Source organism: Plectropomus leopardus, chromosome 9, assembly GCF_026936395.1.
Source record: "Plectropomus leopardus strain MGB_pleo_1.0 chromosome 9, ASM2693639v1, whole genome shotgun sequence".
NCBI classification, from domain to species: Eukaryota; Metazoa; Chordata; class Actinopteri; order Perciformes; family Serranidae; genus Plectropomus; species Plectropomus leopardus.
Genome location: NC_142184.1, coordinates 22,409,680 through 22,427,908, shown reverse-complemented (window position 1 = coordinate 22,427,908; position 18,229 = coordinate 22,409,680). Strand labels below are relative to the sequence as shown.

General features: G+C 44.4%; 1 protein-coding gene across 3 annotated transcripts in view; it reads right to left on the bottom strand.

Annotated features, from left to right (window-relative positions):
• The window catches only part of samd11 (sterile alpha motif domain containing 11), an 86,499-nt gene that overhangs the window by 41,680 nt on the left and 26,590 nt on the right, over nt 1-18,229 (bottom strand). For 2 of the 3 annotated variants that reach the window (XM_088082241.1, XM_088082239.1), the window contains exons 5-6: nt 9,873-9,965; nt 5,436-5,627 (exon numbers count right to left, since the gene is read on the bottom strand). In XM_088082241.1, the coding sequence (XP_087938367.1) occupies nt 5,436-5,627; nt 9,873-9,965 (285 nt within the window). The remainder of the gene's footprint in view (nt 1-5,435; nt 5,628-9,872; nt 9,966-18,229) is intronic. The other variant, XM_088082240.1, reaches the window with a different exon arrangement.

Sequence of the window (18,229 nt, the reverse complement as noted above, 5' to 3'; positions counted from 1 at the left end):
GCTCACGTCTGTGCAAAGATATTAATAGAAAATCAGCTTTGTATGGAACATTTTTAAACAGAAATTCCTACTGACTATACATTTCATCAGCTTATAGCTGATGGCTTATTTTAAGTGGGTTGTACATTAGCTGTTAGAAGTTTTCTGTTAGTGAAGCATACTTAAAAAAGTTGTTTGTTGTCCTGTAGTGACAGATGTAAGGGCTAAGTATGCAGGTTGCTCATAGAAACGCCCAATAAGTAATTTCCACATTAATACTGAAAATGATTGTTATGCGCTTTATAATCCCCCATGGTACATCCATATACGGACATACATGAACACAAACGCACACACTCACTGAACAAGGATAAACAAAAACAGACATTTTGGCAGAGGTGTAAGAAATCAGCACAGAGCGCTCAAGTCCATCTGTCATGCTTTGGAACTGAGCTGACCGGTTTCAAGCAAATGTGAGGAAATAAAGAGGTGGAAGAGGAAAAATGGAAAGGCTAGAAGGATGGGCATGAAAAAATGATGGTGTTTGATGATGTTTTCAAAACAAATAATGACCAGTGCGTTTTTGTAAGGCCGAGCAAAAAGCGACTTCACACATCGGGCGCAGAGTGTTTTTACCCCTCCCCACCTCTGCCTCCATCGCACCTTCTCCCTCTATCTCTACCTGCCCCCTCTCTCCACCTTCTGCCCTCTACCACTCTCCTCATTCCATCTCTTTCTTCCCTCATCGCCGCTCTCTCTCTACCTCTCCCAGCAACCCCGGTTCTCTCTCGCTCTCGTAGGAGAAGAGGCCTCATCATTATCAGCCAGGCCAGGCCACACCAGGAGACATGGCTTCTAATGAGAGAAAAATCCATCCTGCTCTCTCTCTCTCCTCCCTTTCTCTGCCTCAATCTATCTATCCTCTCTCTCTCTCTGCTCTTCTCCGCCTCCCCTCCTCCCCCTCTTTTTTAATTAGACAGATCCCTCGGGAGCTAGAGGCCATTTCCGCCGCCGGTGCGGGTGTGACGTGTGTTTGTGTGTGTCTGTGTGATTTAGGTGCTTGCGTGTGCGTGCCTAACTGTGTGTTTCTGTGTGTTGTGTGTGTGTGTGTGTGTGTGTGCTGAAGCAGTTGAGCGGGCGCCGGGGTGGGGGGGGGTGAAGCGACAGATATTAATGCGGCCTAGCTCCGGTGTATCGATCTGTTTGCTGCGCCAGGCCGCAGGGGACTCGGCTGGCGGCAGACAAGGGTGTGTGTGTGTGTGTGTGTGTGTGTGTGTGTGTGTGTGTGGGTGGGGGGGGGGTTGTGAGAGATAAGGGAGGGATCAGAGGGAACTGGAGCCCCAGAGCGTACACACACACACACACACACACACACACACACAGTCTGTTGTGCACTTGCATACACAGTGCAGGGGTGACAGGGTGGAAGAGTTGACCTCTATGAGTTTCTGTGGTCACAATCCCATCTCACCAATTATTTTGTACGTCTGGGTCAGTTTAAGGGGTGCTCCAGTGATTTAGTATCGCACTTCCATAAAGTTTGGGGACTTCCAAGCGACAGATTTTAAAAAAGAACAGTGCAGATCGATGCTGCAGAGCCAGAGATATGCTGACTTTATTGCAGCCAAAATACCAAACTAGGGAGAAATCCTAACTTTAGGCTGCAGACCTTAATTAGTCAAGTTCTAAAAACACTGTAACCTACAATTCCCATAATGCAACTCAACAGCATCTTTCGCCAGACTCTCCCTTCCTTGTAAACACCCACATCTTTTAAACTCTACCCACTGCCCAGTTTTTAATGCAGGCTTTCGTACCTTATATAACCGTTTCCTCAGGCTGACTAATACTGTGATTATATTTAACCTGGGTCATAGCCAGAAGAATACGCCGGTTCTGAGTCCAGATTCGACTAGCTGAACCTCACTGACCTAAAACACAAAGAGATTTATTCAAAAATTCATAAAATATATTTCACTGTTCAATTATATTTTCTAATTCTGTCTTAGAATACTACACAATGTTTATTTTATTTAATTTGTTTTATTACAGTCAACGATATTTAGTTAACAAAATGAAAATCACACTGAAAACCCCAAGGTGTGAGTCTTTAGTGGCAGCAAGGGCCAATACTTGGACATGTAGTCAGTTGAGTGCCCCTTTAAACTCAAACAATATAAGCTGTATAAAACAGTGAAAATTATTCCATTATTTCTTTAATTTCTTGTCTGATTTGACTCTCTTTTTATCCAGTGCATGTTTGTAAAGCTTCACTCCAACACTGGGCCCATATTTTGCTCTCTCTCTCTCCCCCCCCCCACTCCCTCTAATTCTCTTTCATGTAAACGGAGAGGAATAGGGTCACCTGGGGCTCTACCCTCCTGTGTGTGTGTGTGTGTGTGTGTGTGTGTGTGTGTGTGTGTGTGTGTGTGTGTGTGTGTGTGTGTGTGTGTGCAGAGTAGGTGCTCAGATTCAGAATTTCCCCCTTTTAAACTCTTGGTGTTGCAGCTGCTGCAACACAAGGGGAGAGTCCCTTCATCTGCAAATCAGAGTCCTAATTGACGACACACAAGCACACACACACACACACACAAATACACATCTCTTCCTTTGCAGGAGTTATTTTGGGAGGTCCCAGTTTACCACTCGGACCCATCCCGCTTATCCCTCTTTTGTGCCATCCCATTTTTCTCCCCGCCATCATTCCTGGTGTTGGGCCTAAATCCCCTCGGTTAAGCCGGGTTTTTCTCGGCGTGAGAATGCAGAAGAGCGACGCACTGATGCAGCTTGGCTGGCCTCGTGATGGATTTGGCGGACTGGCAGGTACACAAAAGCCGACATGCATCCGCTAAAGCGCACCGTACACCAGAAAATTAAGTATTTTTTCAGGAAGCGGTATTCAGCCAGTATCGTAGGCTTAGCGAGCAGTAAATATGTGGTGAGTTTGTCGCTCTGAATGTTTTGACCGTCTGTACTTTGACCAATCACGTGCTTGAGTTTTAGGCTCTTCGGGATGATGGTGATGAAGAGATGCTGTGTGCAGCTTTGTGCTTTCAAATCAGACCAAACTGCAGGAGACAAAACAGAAGCACACCGCTTCCATCCCACCCCTCCCTTCACTTTCATCTGGATATCTACCCCCACCTCTTTTTTTCTTTTCTCTCTCTCTCACTCTCCTTTCATCATATGAAGAGGGGGAAAGCCCTCCTGGCCATTTCTACAACCCTGCCACCTCTCCACCTCCACCCCCAATTTCAGCCCTCCACTCCCCTTCCCTACTCTTCTTTTGCCCATCAGGTCCAGAGAGAACCTCTCAAACAACACCTTGCACCTACACATTCACACACACACACACACACACATGCACACAGAGTTCCTCTTCACCCCTGCCTCTTTCACGCACACACACTTTAATTTTCTGTGCCCGACACTTCAAACACATGAAAGGATGCTCTGCGGGGACCAAGGCTAAAGGGAAAGTTGGAGGTGGGGGTAAGGAAAAGGAGGAGGAGGGGAGAAGGTATAAAAGCAGTGCTTGAGATGGAGATGTGTAGGGGAGATGGTGGTGGTGGGGGCCCAAGGGGGAGGGAGGAGGGGGTCACAGGGGCCCCATCAGGGACCAGGTCAATGTCAAGGGGCTCTCACTGAAGTGATTCGTGTCAGCCTCTCAGGAGACAAAACAGCCGTCCCTGTGTCCCTCCTCCTGGACTGTTTGTGTCTGAGAGTGTCAGTTTCTTAACAAGCTCCGACTGTTAATTGGAGACAGAGAGGATGTGAAAGTGTGTGTGTTGTAATAAGTTTTCTACATAAACTTGTGAGTAGTCGGTGGATAGATGGAGGAAGTTGCCAGGTGTGGAAGAAAAGGAATATTAGTAACACCAAAGGCTTGGCTGTCAGGAGCGTTGGCAAAGCCTGTGATGCCCATGGCTCATCATCCGCTTAGAGGATCTGACACGCACAAACACAACAGCAAATGTAAATACACACGTCGCTAAGAGGAAATCTTACCGTGAAGTTGTGTTTTAAATGGTATTTGTATTTAAGTGTGTGACCTGAGCATCATTAATGAACCGTAAACTTATGTGTATGGGGTTTTTTTTTCGTGCTCCAGGAGAAGTTATTTATTCACTCCTCCCTCGTCTGTTCCTTTTACATTTCCTTTGACCATTTCTGGGTTGTTTTTTTTTTTTGGTACTCGTATTCCTGGTTTCTCTTTACCTCTTTCTCTTCTTCTGCGCATAGGGAGCTTTTAAGTGTGGCTTGGAAGAGGAATGCATGTGTGCAGAATAAAGGACGGTTTGGAAACTATCAAACGATTTGGAATGTGGAAGTGAAGAAAGGGAGCGAGTATGTCTGTATTGCGCCAGAGCGTCTGCCTCATACCGGCGAGGTTTCTGGGAAAGGAAGCCAGCGATCAGACTGCACCCTGGGCCATAAAATCCCCACAATGCACTGCATCTTGCCTCTAACTCCTCTACGACAGGGGGAAAGGCAATTAAAGCGTTTATAGGCTTCGCCCCCTAGATTTGCAGCCAGCAATTAAAAATCATTACTAATCAAATAAAAATAAAAGTAGCTCAAACTACAATCCGGCCAGGGCATCGATCGGATTTATGCTACTGCGAAAGAGCTCATAAAGACTGGTAGGACTTAATGTTACATTCTTTACAAAAATGTGAGAAAAAGGTTAACATTTAATGGCAGGCACTGTGAAATGAGTATAAAGCCAACTTATAAAATCCAAATGAGGCAACTTTTCTCATTTTCCTTTTTTTTTTTCAAACTACAATTCTCTCAAGCTAAAACCAGTAAATTTTATGTGACTGTAGAAATTGAGAAAAACTGGGACACACTGGTGGTTTCCAGGGTGTTGGGAGATTTAGAGGGTTGGCAGGCGGCCAATGAGAGCTCCTGGATCAATTGTGGTGTTGATGCATGCGAAGCCTTGTGGGTGTTGTTAACACCGGAGAGCCATGGTGGTCAGAAATCACCCTGAGTGACACTTTGACACAGGGTGGGCAAGCGCCACAAATAGAAATGTCAGCCGTCTCCATGGCTGGGGTTTTACAATGGCAGCAGTGTGGCACACCTTAACATGGTACCCTGAACACAGTGCTACACTCTGGGGTTACAAAGTAGCACTGCATCACAGTGACTTGGTGACAGGTGATGGAGGAGGTGTTTTTACAGAAGCTGGTGAAGTGCTTCCAAAGGAAACTCTTTTAGTTTGAAGTAAATCTCAAGTTACTTCAAACTAAGTTCAAAGTTATTTCAAAGTTTATAAAAACTAAAGGAAAAGTACCTCTAGATCTTTTATGAGTCAGTTCTTACTGGTGGAGTATGAATTCTGAATTTAAAAATCAACTGAGGTATCTACAGTAAGGTTACAAGATAAATCTGCAGATGTCAAAAAGCCAATACGATGACAGTAAGGACCATTATAACTATACACACACCTACAAATACAGAGCCTGTGGACTGACCGTGGCCAGGCAGACCCATGCTGCTCGCCAGCTGGTAGAGCCGTTGCTGCTGTTCCTCATAGGACCCTTGCTCGCTGAGCGCTGACATCATTCGCCTGTAGTGCTCCTCAGGGCTCATGTGGCTATGGCTGCCGCCTGCCTCCACTACTGGGCTCTGGGAGTTTTCTGGAGAGAGGAGGAAGACACTTATATTAATCAATGACTGTCAATATCCATCTCATCAGGGGATAAATACTAACTTGACACTGCAGGCTCTACAACTCTATTATGCTCTAGCTTCAGTGTTATACACTGGACTATCTTTTCAACATAAGATGAAAAAATTATGTATTCATCTACACTTATGTACCTTTGAGGAATTTGCCTCAAGTACATACTCACTTCAAATTTACTACGCAATTTCAAACAGCAGCCAGAGGTCACAGATTTGGAAAATTTGCAGTTGAATACCCAAATTCACATTTCATGACACAGCACTCTGCTGTTTAGCAACCCCGCAAAGCATACAAATCAGTTAATCCCAAAGAAACAAAGAATCAACTTAATCTAATACTAGTGTCAGTGTTTTGTCTTGCTTGCGAACGTGCTCATGTTTTTTAATCAACAGTGAACTGAGAGTATGCATTTGTAACATTCTACAACACGTGCAGCATGTCATTGTTGTATCAAAGACTGTTTCCCCATCAATATGTGTTTCCCCTAACCACAGAGGGGTGCTACGCATTTTAACAGGAGGAAAACACTTTTTATCAGGGAAACAGATTCTGACACAATCATGGACAGAGTAAAATAAATGCCGTAGCTACTGTGACGTCACCCTGTCATTTGTGGAGTCCTGTTTTTAATCCTTGAGTTCGGCATTTCGGTCGAAGCCATGTTGGTTTTCTGGAGTCAGAGGTGACCGTGTTTGAGAGGGTGGAGCTGTGGAGCAGCAAGATGTGGCTCTGACTCACAGACTATAGCGACACCTCACTGACAGCCAGTCACTCAAGCGACCCGCCTTTACATATGTGGTGAGTGATTAAAAAAATAATGAACTCCCCGTGCAGTTGTCATGAATGTTTAAATTAGCTAAAGAGACCAAAACTGTTTTTTGTACCATGCTGTAAACATGCTTATTTCTGCTGTAGTTTGACATTTTAACACCAGGGTCTGTCAGAATTGTTTCACTTCTGGAGCCAGCCTCAAGTGGCCATTTCAGAAACTGCAGCTTTTGGCACTTCCACATTGGCTTCATTTTTCAGCTCCAGAAGTTGCAGCTTGCACCTGTATGGTTTGTGCAACTTGCAGTTCAGACAAAAGCGGCTACCAGTTCTGCTGAGGCCAGTTCATATGAATATTTAAGGAAATGTCATAGACAATTAAGTAAGTTACAGGTTCCAACGGGAACGTTGTGCCTGCCAGGTCTGAAAAAACGAGTCAGAACATTGGCCACAGCAGCAAAAAGCTGAAAGGACGCATCATGTCGAAGCCTCTGACCAGTCTTGAGAGACATTTGCATATAAAATGATGATCACAAGATTTTATTTTATAAACGAAAGACATTTATGTACATTTTTTCCGACAGATTGATTCTGTTCATTTCAAAATTCAAACTGTAAACTACGAACATGAAGTAGTTCATTCTAACCTGTGTGAACTGAACGTTGAGCGAGATCTTGTGAAGTGTGAACGTGCACAACAGTGACCACTGAGACCAATGTTTTCTGTGGGGGGGGTTGAGTAATTCTGAGCCCTCTGACATATCTACTGGTTCACAATTTGAAGGAGAGCATTGTTTTTTTGTAATTCTGAATGATAAGACAGGTGTGTAGGATAAAATAGTTTCTAATGCAGTTCTAAAAAAAAAAAAAAACTTTCTGACGTGAATGCTTCCTCAAATATCAGCCAGAAACATGCGTGTACACAGAATATTCATTAAGAATACAACACTGATGGACTGGAAACCTCTTTAGATGAAGTTATACACATACAGTCATGCATTGTTAATGGTGTGATTCTGACCCCATTATGAACTCACTATTTCTGACAGAAAGCACAGAAGTAAGCATGCAGTAACTTTGGCATGGGGTGATAGGTTATAAGTAGGATTGTCAAACTGTTCTGTCTTGACTTTTTTAAATGCAGACAACAAAAAAGGCTCAGCTTCTTCCATCATGTGTGTATTTCTGTGCACTGCTGAGCTGCGTTTGAGGTGTTGTGAAGGTGATGTGGTGTATGATATCTATCTAGCTGTCAGTCCCCACACTTAATCTCTCCCTCTGACCTCCCTCCTCCCTCTCTCTGTCAATAGTAACATGATCTAAGGTAAGGGTGGTGGGGGATATGGGAAGGTGGTTTGGGAGTTAGAGGAGGGAGAAAGAGGATGGGAAAGAGAAGGAGGAGGAGGAGGAGGAGGGAAAAGCAGAGGAAAGCAGGGGTTATTTTTACCACCCTCCTTCTTATTGAAACCTGAGCCTGGCCCCGGGCAGGCGAGCAGGAGTGGCGCTGAGGAGCGGAGGTGGGTTGGAGGTGGTGGTGGGGGGAGGAAGCAAGCACGCAAGCATCTCTGTCTGCACCGTCAAGCTCCAGCTAATCCACCCAAGGTCCTGTGTGTGTGTGTGTGTGTGTGTGTGTGTGTGTGTGTGTGTGTGTGTGTACGTGCGCACGCAACTAGTCTGTGACTATCTGAAGTTTTCTCGCTCTCTAAACACAGCAGGGGGTGCCGACTTTGCAACAGAAAGAAAAACAGACATCATTTACACAGCGGCATCCAATCTCTCTGGCTCCATCCCTACGCTACCCTCTCTGTCTCTCTCACTCAATCTATTTCTCCACCTGCATTAGTCATTAAGGGATAGAGTGTGTCACTGAACTTGCAGGCAAGAAGATACGCATAGATAACACACACACACACACACACACACACACACACACACACAGGTGCAGAGTAAGGGTTTGAATGTGGACAGAGCTCAAGGTTAAGACACAGGATCAGCCGTGTTTTGAAGTGGCTTAAATGCACTTTTCTGGACAGCAAGCTGCACACACACTTATGCACACGCACAGACATATTCACACAAACATCTTCTTTATCGGTCTCCCTTATGCAAATATACAGCAAAGGAAGAATATGTGCAAGGCGTATACAGAACTTGTTTGCTTTAAAAGTCAAACACCTAACCGCGCAGGCACAAGAACACCGTCAAAATAAAAACACACAAGCCCCATTTGCCTTAAAAGGAAGCCAAGCCTGAGTACACGGATACACACACTCCACAAACACACATCCACAAAAACCCATGCATCATTCAGAAGCTGGGTTGTGTCTAAGTAACTATAATGGCCAAGAATGAGTGCTACTCTAAAGAGAAAACGGCTCCAGGCAGACTGCTGTCGCTAAAAGGTCACCCAGAGGGCAAAGGTCAACACCAGGCTCAAGATAAATCTGCACTTAAGCAAATACTTGCAGCCATCTATCAACCATAATTGGAGATATTTGTGTTGCTGTATGTGTTCTGATAATGATGTTTGGCTTACATGTTCACCTGGAGTCTGTGTATGTGTGTTAATGTGTATGCATGTTGTTCAGGTGTCTCCAGAGATGAGGCTGGATGTGCGGCGAGCTGCCCTTCGTTTTGTGGTTTTTCCTGCTGTATAATGCATCAGTCAGGAAGTCTTCCTCAGGAGTCCAGAGGGACAGGCCTGGTGGTTGCGTCGGGTCTACGTCGGGCGCCCGGTTTCACACCGCATGAGGGAGATATGAATAATAGAGGATGGCGACCGGATTGCAGCCCTACAGGCGAGCACTGTCTGGCCAAGGTATGCCTTCTCAAGATCTGCTATATATGTTGTTCTCATAAAGAAAGCAGATTAAAAGTTAACAAAGTATGTATATTAAGAATTGGGTGTAAAAGTTATTTTCTATCTACAGGGGGTATCATATTATTTAGTATATTATATTATTTTGTATTATTGTATGTGCAGCATTTGGTGAAAATTAGACATAATACCAACCCTGCTGTTTCCTGTTTAAGGGTCGTTGCTTTGCAAGTCACAAGTCAGTCTCAAAAAAGTCAAAACTGTCCTCATAGTTTCATTGTGTACCATCATAGGTCCATACCATTGTATGTGAGAAAATACTATGTTTTGGTTATATGGGTATACTGAACCGTTACTGACTTCTGACCTCTGCTAACGTGTGTGTGTGTGTGTGTGTGTGTGTGTGTGTGTGTGTGTGTGTGTGTGTGTGTGTGTGTGTGTCACGCTAACCCTAACACACGGACCACCCGCATCTAAACCAATCCTTTCTCTTTAACACTCAGCCACCCCATCTTCTTTTTCGGCAATGTTCACCTGTTTCCTGTCAGAAAACCTACATCCTAGCACATCTGGAGCATCACAACACACAAATACTCTGCATGGTCTTACCTTTGGGGGATACGCTACGTGACTTCTTGCTGTCAGAGGGACACTCGCTGCTGCTGTTGGGAGAGAAGCTTCTTCTCTTGCCTAGAAGGTCATCTGTAAACACAGAGAGAAAGAGAGACAGAGAGAGACAGAAAGAGCAGTCAGTAGAAAGTCTAAAGTAAAAGCTCAATATTGCCACTCTGCTCTTTGTCTACCTGTGTACATGGCGGCTACTTTGCAAATGCAGAGTTAGAAGCAAGAGAGTGAAAAGGAGCCAAAGAGGAGAAAAAAGTGAAAGGTGGAGAGAAAAGGAAGAGACAGAGCGAGTGAAGCGAGCCACGGGCGTCTGGAGATGTGCCTGTTCTGTCAGATATGAGAGGGGGCCTGCACCGCTGTGGATGACAGATCTGCCCGGCTCATTCACGTGTGTGTGTGTGTGTGTGTGTGTGTGTGTGTGTGTATTTGCAGAAGGGAGGAGGGCTCTGTCTCTCTGCTCCAACGTCTCTTTCCAACAGTCTGTCCTCAAGTGTTATCACTGTTCTTCTTCTCCTCTCTTCTTTCTTCGCTTTTTCCAGATGTTGGCACAAAAGCCTCTGACTGAGCTAAAGTGCGTGAGAGCCTCTCAGCTCCTTGAGAAATCCCTCTCAGCCTACATTATGGCTATATCATGTGTTTATTTTTAGTTTCTGTAACTCCGCGACAGCTACTCCCCTCTCTCTTGTTGCTGTCCTCCCCTCATAAACACACATCTGATCGTCTTCTCATTTCTCCATCTGCTTCTCTCTTTCTCCTCTAGGTATGTTTGAAACCTCCTCCCATCAGGAGTTCTCTCTCTCCTCCCATTAACACCCACCCTACCTCCATCTCTTCCTCCCTGATCTCCCCCTGCCTCCTCCCCTGCCACCAAAGAGGAGCATCTAGTGTACAATTACAGCACCCCCTACTGCCTCCTCCTCTCCTCCCCTCTCATCCCTCTCTTCCTTCCCGCCCAATCGCCTCACCTCCACCCCCCCTTAAACACACCTCAAATCAATACGGGCCTAATCAGCGAGAGAGGGGATGCAGAGCACATCGCACGCAGCGCCGGCAGGAAGGAAAAAGCCGTTTGTCATTGCTCTCTCTCTCTCTCTTTCTTTATTTCTATCTCATGCACCTCTGCTTTTTCTCTGACTCTGTTTCTTCCTCCTCACAGAGCCAAGCCACAGCAGCAACTGTTTCCCCTCTTTCTCTTTCCTATCGCTTTCTCTCTGTCTCACTTCTCGGTGCGTATTTTTAGGGATGGGGGAGCGCCTTTTTTCCCCTCCCTCAAGGAGAACTGTTTTTCTCTCTCTCTGTCTTTCTTTTCAACAAAGCAATTTTTCATCATTTGCACAGCATGTGTAAACACTGCAGAGAAACAATGAACAAGGTGCTAAAAAAAAAAACACAAGGTAATTTCAGACAAGCAAACAACATTCTGTCATGTGTCCACTCCTGATATTATTGTTACCTTAGCAACAGTCGTACAGTCATCAACAGAGGAGTGAAGATGGAGTGGAGTCTGACCTTTAACCTTTAACCTATCACCCAAACTTATGCTCTTTCTTCTCTATAACAAGACACAGATAGGCAGGGAGGGGAAGGAGACAGAAAGACACTTAGACAGGACCCAGAGGATTTTGTTGGGCTGCTGAAGGAGCCCTGGTGTTGATGAGAGGGCGAGCGAGCGAACGAGAACGGGGGAGAGAGGGAGAGGGGGGAGGTTCACTAATGATCCAGTGTTTGATGTTGCCTCTCAGGTCCTGAGGAGATCCACTCCCTATACCGTCCTGAGGAGACAGCGTGGGGAGGAGGGCTAATGGACATGTGCATGCACGCACGCACACACACACACACCAAATCTTTTTTCACAATTTCTACTTTTCCTGTCATCTCCTTTATGATATCTCATCCTGTTTTTTTCTCTCTTTTTCAAATCATGTTCAGCACATTTCTTTCTCTGGTCCTTTCAACAACAAAAAAAAAAGAAAAACACAAAAAGGTCTCCATCTATCCTATTAGCAGAATATTAACAAAGAGAGAGAACCCCCATTAGTTAAACCACCTCTTCTACCAAACACACACACACATGCTCACACCCACACCCAGAGCCTCTCATGATCAAACACACACTTGAGTCGTCTCTTGAGCCGACCTCACTCAAGACACTGCGTCTCCTGAGCGAGTGCCCGAGGGCCAGAGATTTGAGGGCGGAAAGCTTTTAAAGCCAATTAAATGGGGCTTCTTAGAGCGCCGGCGCTCCCTTTTAATGCCGAACCCTGAGCTCTGCTAGCGTCTCTGCTAACCCTTTTACTCCCACTGACGCTGCTTACAGTCAAGTTTGCTACCCAGGGCATTTCCCTATCACCTGCTTGTTAATATTCCTGAAGAATTAGTGGTTATGGAGTCAGGAGTTGACTGTGATTTTTCACTGTCAAAAGAGTGCAATAATTAAGTGCAAATAGCATTAACTGGTATGACCCCCATTTCTGCCATTTTTGGTAAACAAATAGTCTACAGGCTAACAGGCTAGCTTTTTTTCGACCACCCAGTTCCTCCTGCTGGTTAACCTCCTCCTTATCTGCTGTTCCTCCCACTGAGAGAAAAGAGGGATGAAAACAGACAGAGAAAAGAGGAAACAGCAGGACCTAAAGCACTTCTCTTTCATGTGACACCACCAGGGCAAACCATCAGGCAGGCATTTCTCTTTCTTTCTTACTCTCTGATTTCCTCTCCTCCCTCAAACTTTAGTCCTCTTCCTCTCCACTCTCCATCCCATGGAGCGTGGTGACAGCTCAGACAGCCAGACTCCTTAATTCCTCTCTTACTCCGTTAATCTGTCATCTTTATCAGGCCGGAGAGGGGGGGGGGCTGTGCCGAGAGAAGGGGGGGAGTGACAGGCCGGGACGTGGGGTGGGCCGCCAGCCGCAGCCCCCCGATCAATCTCCACATTACAGCTGACAGAATGGTGCTAATAACTTATTGATCCCCCCTCCGTGCGCCGGGGCCTCCGCCGGCCCTGAAAGCCCTGCCATTGATTGGCTTACAGGCCTATGCAGCTGGGAGAGGGAGGGGAGGATGGGGGAGGAATTGGGGTGGGCGATGGAGATGGGGAGAGAGGCGCTTCTGCTCACGCTGAGGAGGGGATGCGCCACCACCAACACGTGCAAATGTGCACACACAGTACCACGGCTCCTCTGTTTGTCAGGCTGTATGTCTTTTCAACAGGAAGACAGAAATTAGGAGAGGCAGAGAGAAAAACACAACTACAGAGGAAGAGAGAGAAAATCATGGGAGGACAAGATTCGCACATGTAGTATACCAACTAAAATATGGCTAACCTTAAAGTGTGTTATATATGTGACAGTCATATAAATACATGTCCCCTTTGCAACACAGTATGCTTATGTAACACAATAAAAACTGAACCTAAAGGCTATCTGTGCAAGCATTTATTTTTGTCACTCTAAAGGCCTTCTGTCGGGTACAGTACATCCTTCCTGTAAAAACCCTCTGGTGCACAAGAGGTGATGTTTCCAGCAGCAGTAACAGTGATTTGTTCACAGTTAGTTCTGGACTGTGACAGCTATCCAGGGTTTCCAACACATTCATGTATTTGAGGTAATATATACACTGTTTAGCTACTGCTGTCATCCATCGATGTGATCTGATAAGCTGTGACAGATCAGTTATCAACCCTGTGAGTGACAAACTGCTGCAGAGGAAAAAAACAAGCCATGAGCTATGTCTGTACTGCAAAAAATTTTTAGGGGACCCAGAATAAAACAAAGGGACAGACAGGCTTTTAAAAGGTGTCAAAACAAACAAAAAAACAAAGACAAAAGTGTCCATTTCTCCTGCACCCATTGTCAGTTACCGTCACACATGCACTGCCATTCTGTGGGCAATGCTGCTATTACTAGATACTCAAAAAAGTTTGTAAATTACTAATTACTTTGTCTTGAGGCCCTGACACACCAAGAAAACTCTGTGCCATCGATCAATGTTGGGCCATCAGTGAGTGTCTGTCACCCTAGTCACTGCAGTGTGTCCCGCACCGTTGGCTCTCATTGGGGTTTTTTTTGTTTTTTGCTGATTCAGCCTGTTGGATCGGCGTCGAAGACATTGAAGCCAGCTCCTCGGAGCACAAGGAGAAAAACAGAAGTGAGGAATGTAAACAAAAGGCTAAAGTCAAGAGCAAGTGAGATCTAACTTAATTATTAAATAAGGTCAGATTGACTTGTTTTTGCCACTGAGCTCTTAACAGAAACATTTCCTGGTGGTTTGTGTTTTTCTTCACTGGTGCACAGTAAATATGCTTTGTGTTGGACTGTGTTGGACTGTGTTGACAATTACTGACTACCACCGTCTGCTGGTATGGAGAGTCATTCCCTCTCACAAAGACACAGAACATACATGCTGATTGGCTATTGGTGGTAGTAATTGTAATGTGTTCATGTGCAACTTTATGGTTAAGACACTGGCTACATGAGGCTTCAGTCAGCCTTGTCTCTGCTAATTCTCTGATGTCAGTTTGGTGCGTCTGAGCCTTTAAACATAATGGGATTAAATACTTCTCGAATAAAAGATAAAATACAGCAAAATTTAGTCAAAAGGTAAAGAGGAATGGATGGACTATTTTTTGGACTATTGTATATTTTATATTTTGTATATATTGATATTTTTATATATTTTTTTCTGTACACACGGCTGCTGTGACAAGTGAATTTCCCACAAGTGGGATAAATAAACGTGTCTAAGTCTAAGTCTAACACATAAAGTAAACCTCAGCACATTTTAAAGACGTTTGAGACCTGATTGTAACTTACAACTCACAACAAATCTTTCCAATGAGAAATTCAAATACAAAAAGTATATCTAAAGTTATTCACATAATGAATGTGATGTCAGATTCTGATGTCAGTACTGAAACTGTAACATTATGTTATGTTACTTTGATAAGAGGGAAATCATTTTCTACTCAAATGTTGCTTAGCAATCCATTACATTTAACATGATGAAAAAAGTAGTAACTTTTTTTTTAAATGAATCAATCCAAGTCCAAATTTAAGGATGAAGGAGACCAAATGCAACTGACTTATTCTCAGCTCAACTATTGAGTGATTTTTAAGAAATTGAATACAAAACCCCCACCAAAGATGGCAAAGACATTAAAATTGCACACAGAAAAATTGACCTTTTGGACTAAAACTTTTGTTTGGTTTCCTTGAAGAGCTCTGAATGGAAAAAATAAGTATTAATTTAACTATTTACTTGAATATTTATTTTACATTTCATCTTTTGACAGAAGGGCTAACATGTCTTTATGAATAAAAAACCCAAGAAGCCATTTTGCCATGGCAGTGCGATCACATTCCTGTTAAGCAGCGGGATGTTTTCAAATATTTACAACCCACATTTCCCTTTTTACTTCTGTATGACAGAGCTAATATCATCAGAAATCCTGGAGTGTTTCCTTTTGTTTGGAATCGCCTTTCTATGCTAATCGTGCAATAATTAGCTGGTAATACTTTAAAAGCAATCCTCACTCACAATCAGTTTGGAAAAAGAACGGTCTTGCACAAACACGCTGCAGATTCACACGCAAGCAAACATCTAAAACCAGGCATTTAAAGCCACACACGGAAAGGTGCACACGCTCAAATACACACACACACACACACACACACACACACACACACACACACACACACACACACAAACACACACACACACACACACACACAAAAATGTGCTCAAGCCCCAAACCGCTGCTACAACCCCCAACCACACACACACACCAACAGGCTGTAACTGCCTCTGGGAGTCTGAGTGCAGGGAACAGAGGAGAGAGAGAGTGGCGGTCCAAAAACACCTTATCTGCCTGTTTGAGTCTCCGGTCTGACCGCAGAGCCACGGTTTACAGTCTCCACAGGCAGCCAGACTCTCAGCGTCGGCGCCCCTGCTCTGCCCCTCCCTCCTCCCTCCCCTCCACCTTTCACAGAGCCTCTGAATAGCCAGCGGCTGGGGAGTGAGAGAGCGAACAAGGGAGGGAGAGATGGAGGAGAAGAGAAGGAGGGAGGCAGCCCTCCTGTCTGTCCCTCAGATTTAATTAACGGCCCACTCCGGCGCAGAGACGACCCGGCAAGGCTGCTTCCCTTTCCTCCTGACCCACACACACACACACACGCACAAATACACTGAGCCGTCCGCCGCCATAGCTGCCGCCTGCCCTCCCCTGATACCACCACCGCACTCATTCATCTCTCTTTCCTCTGTCTCTTTATTTCCAAATGTTTCTTCCATCACTGCATCTCTGTCTCGCTCTGTTGCAGACTTTCTCTTATCCTTAATTTCTCTCCTGTCTTTCTCCATCTCTTAGATTCTCTCACTCCACAGATCATTGAATGATGTTTTTGGAGGATAAGTCAAATAGGAGAGTTGACTGACAGAACAGAGTAAACAAAATCATAGACAGCGAGCTGCGCTTACCATCTCATCTATCTCAAAGTCAAATAATCCACTGCTCTAAAACTTATACACATTACACCCACCTATGCATTTGGACGCAAATTTAAACCTGTGTTGATTTTGCGTGGGCACGCATCTGTATAACTATGTGTTATTTGTGTGTAATTGTGTGTTTGTGTGTCTAATTTCACTGGCAGACAGAATTAGAGCCAGTGACTGATCGGATTGGACTTGTTTACAGACACGGAGCGAGCCGCTTAGGCAGCCTGTTAAATCTCCCTTTAATGCTCAAACGGACAGATTTTAGGGTCTTGGACCCCCCTTAGTGTAGGCCACTTTGTGCTCGCCCCTTCCTTCATCACCCCCCCCACCACTATCCCTTTGTGTCTTTCTCCATTAAGATAACTATTCAGTGCTCCGATTTCTCCATTAAGTTTAGCAGCTGATTAGGCCAGTATTTGGGTGGAAATCCGTCCCAAACGGGGTTTAAGACACTGACTGGGCTAGCTGTTGAGCAGTCTAATACCCTCCACCTTCCACCCACCCCGTCTGATATCAGAGGCACCGTATGGACAATTAATCTGGCAGACAGTGGAGATGAGCACACAGAGAGAGGGTATGGAGGTGTTGGGTCTGGGCTGATTATGGCGCTCGCTGTGCCTCTGGCTAATGTTGTAAGAACGGACAGGGTCAAACCCAGGGCAACGGTGGAGCAAGGGTATGGTCTTCACTGATAAAAAGACATGTCATTTGTTAATTAGGGAGAAATGTGTTTGTTGAAAATATGTTTGGACTTTCTGATGAAATGTATTCAATTCAGCTGATTCTTGGTTCAGGATCAGTATTTTAGACGTGTATCTTTTATGTAGGAGAAGTCTGCTGATATTAGAAAAAACGTAATTACAGATTACATTGAAAATAATTACTATAATTTCAGTACTATTTTATGTCTTATGCTCTTTTTGTAGTGCATGATTTTCTTTGATGCATATTTAATGAGCATTGTCAGAGGGAGCCTGAGAAGCGAGATTTCTATTGCCAACGAATGCTTCTCTGTAATTGATGTGCATATGACATTAGAGAACCTAAAACTAAACTGTCTTGGAGCGCACTGAGAAAAGACATCCTTACAAGCATTTTAATGTGGGGAAAAAAAACAACACAAGAGCCTAAAACAACATTTCAACATACAGTAAAATCAGTGCCATCATCAGAGTTGAGACAAAGTTCATATTCATCCACAAAAAACTCAGGACCAAAGTGTGACTCACACCAGTTCAAAACTATGAAGTATTGAAAATATTTAAATTTTTAACATGCAATAATATTAATATAAGTTTTGGTTGCTTGTGAAGCATTGTTGCCTTGTTGGGAGACTATAGATGACACAAACATAGTATGTCATAAAAATGGGTTAAACGAAATGTCCTGTACAGTAGGTTGATTGCTGAATGGTGATATCCACAGAAGCTGCTTTGCAAACATATGTGTTTGATGGCAGTACAATATTCTCATACAAGCTACTTGACAAATAGCTGTGATTAAACGCTGTCTGTGTTCTGTCTGTAAGCTGTAAGAAAAGCTCTTAGCACATGCACACCATGGTTCCTCTGCTCACATGAAACTGGATTAATGGCAAACAAAGCTATTTATTCAGAGGTAATTTAAAACAGGGGGTTTAACAAAAATCCTGGAGAGCGGCAGAGAATGTGGGAAGAACATTAAGTAATCAACTTGAGAGCGACCTTCAGGAATGAGTAATAAGCTTATGTTAAATTCCCCCCAAATCACACAAATTAGGGTAAATTAAATGGGTAATGGAACGTTTACGCATGTTGCAGGAGATGTAAAGGGGGATATATCATCAGTCTGGATGCAAAGGGAGATGA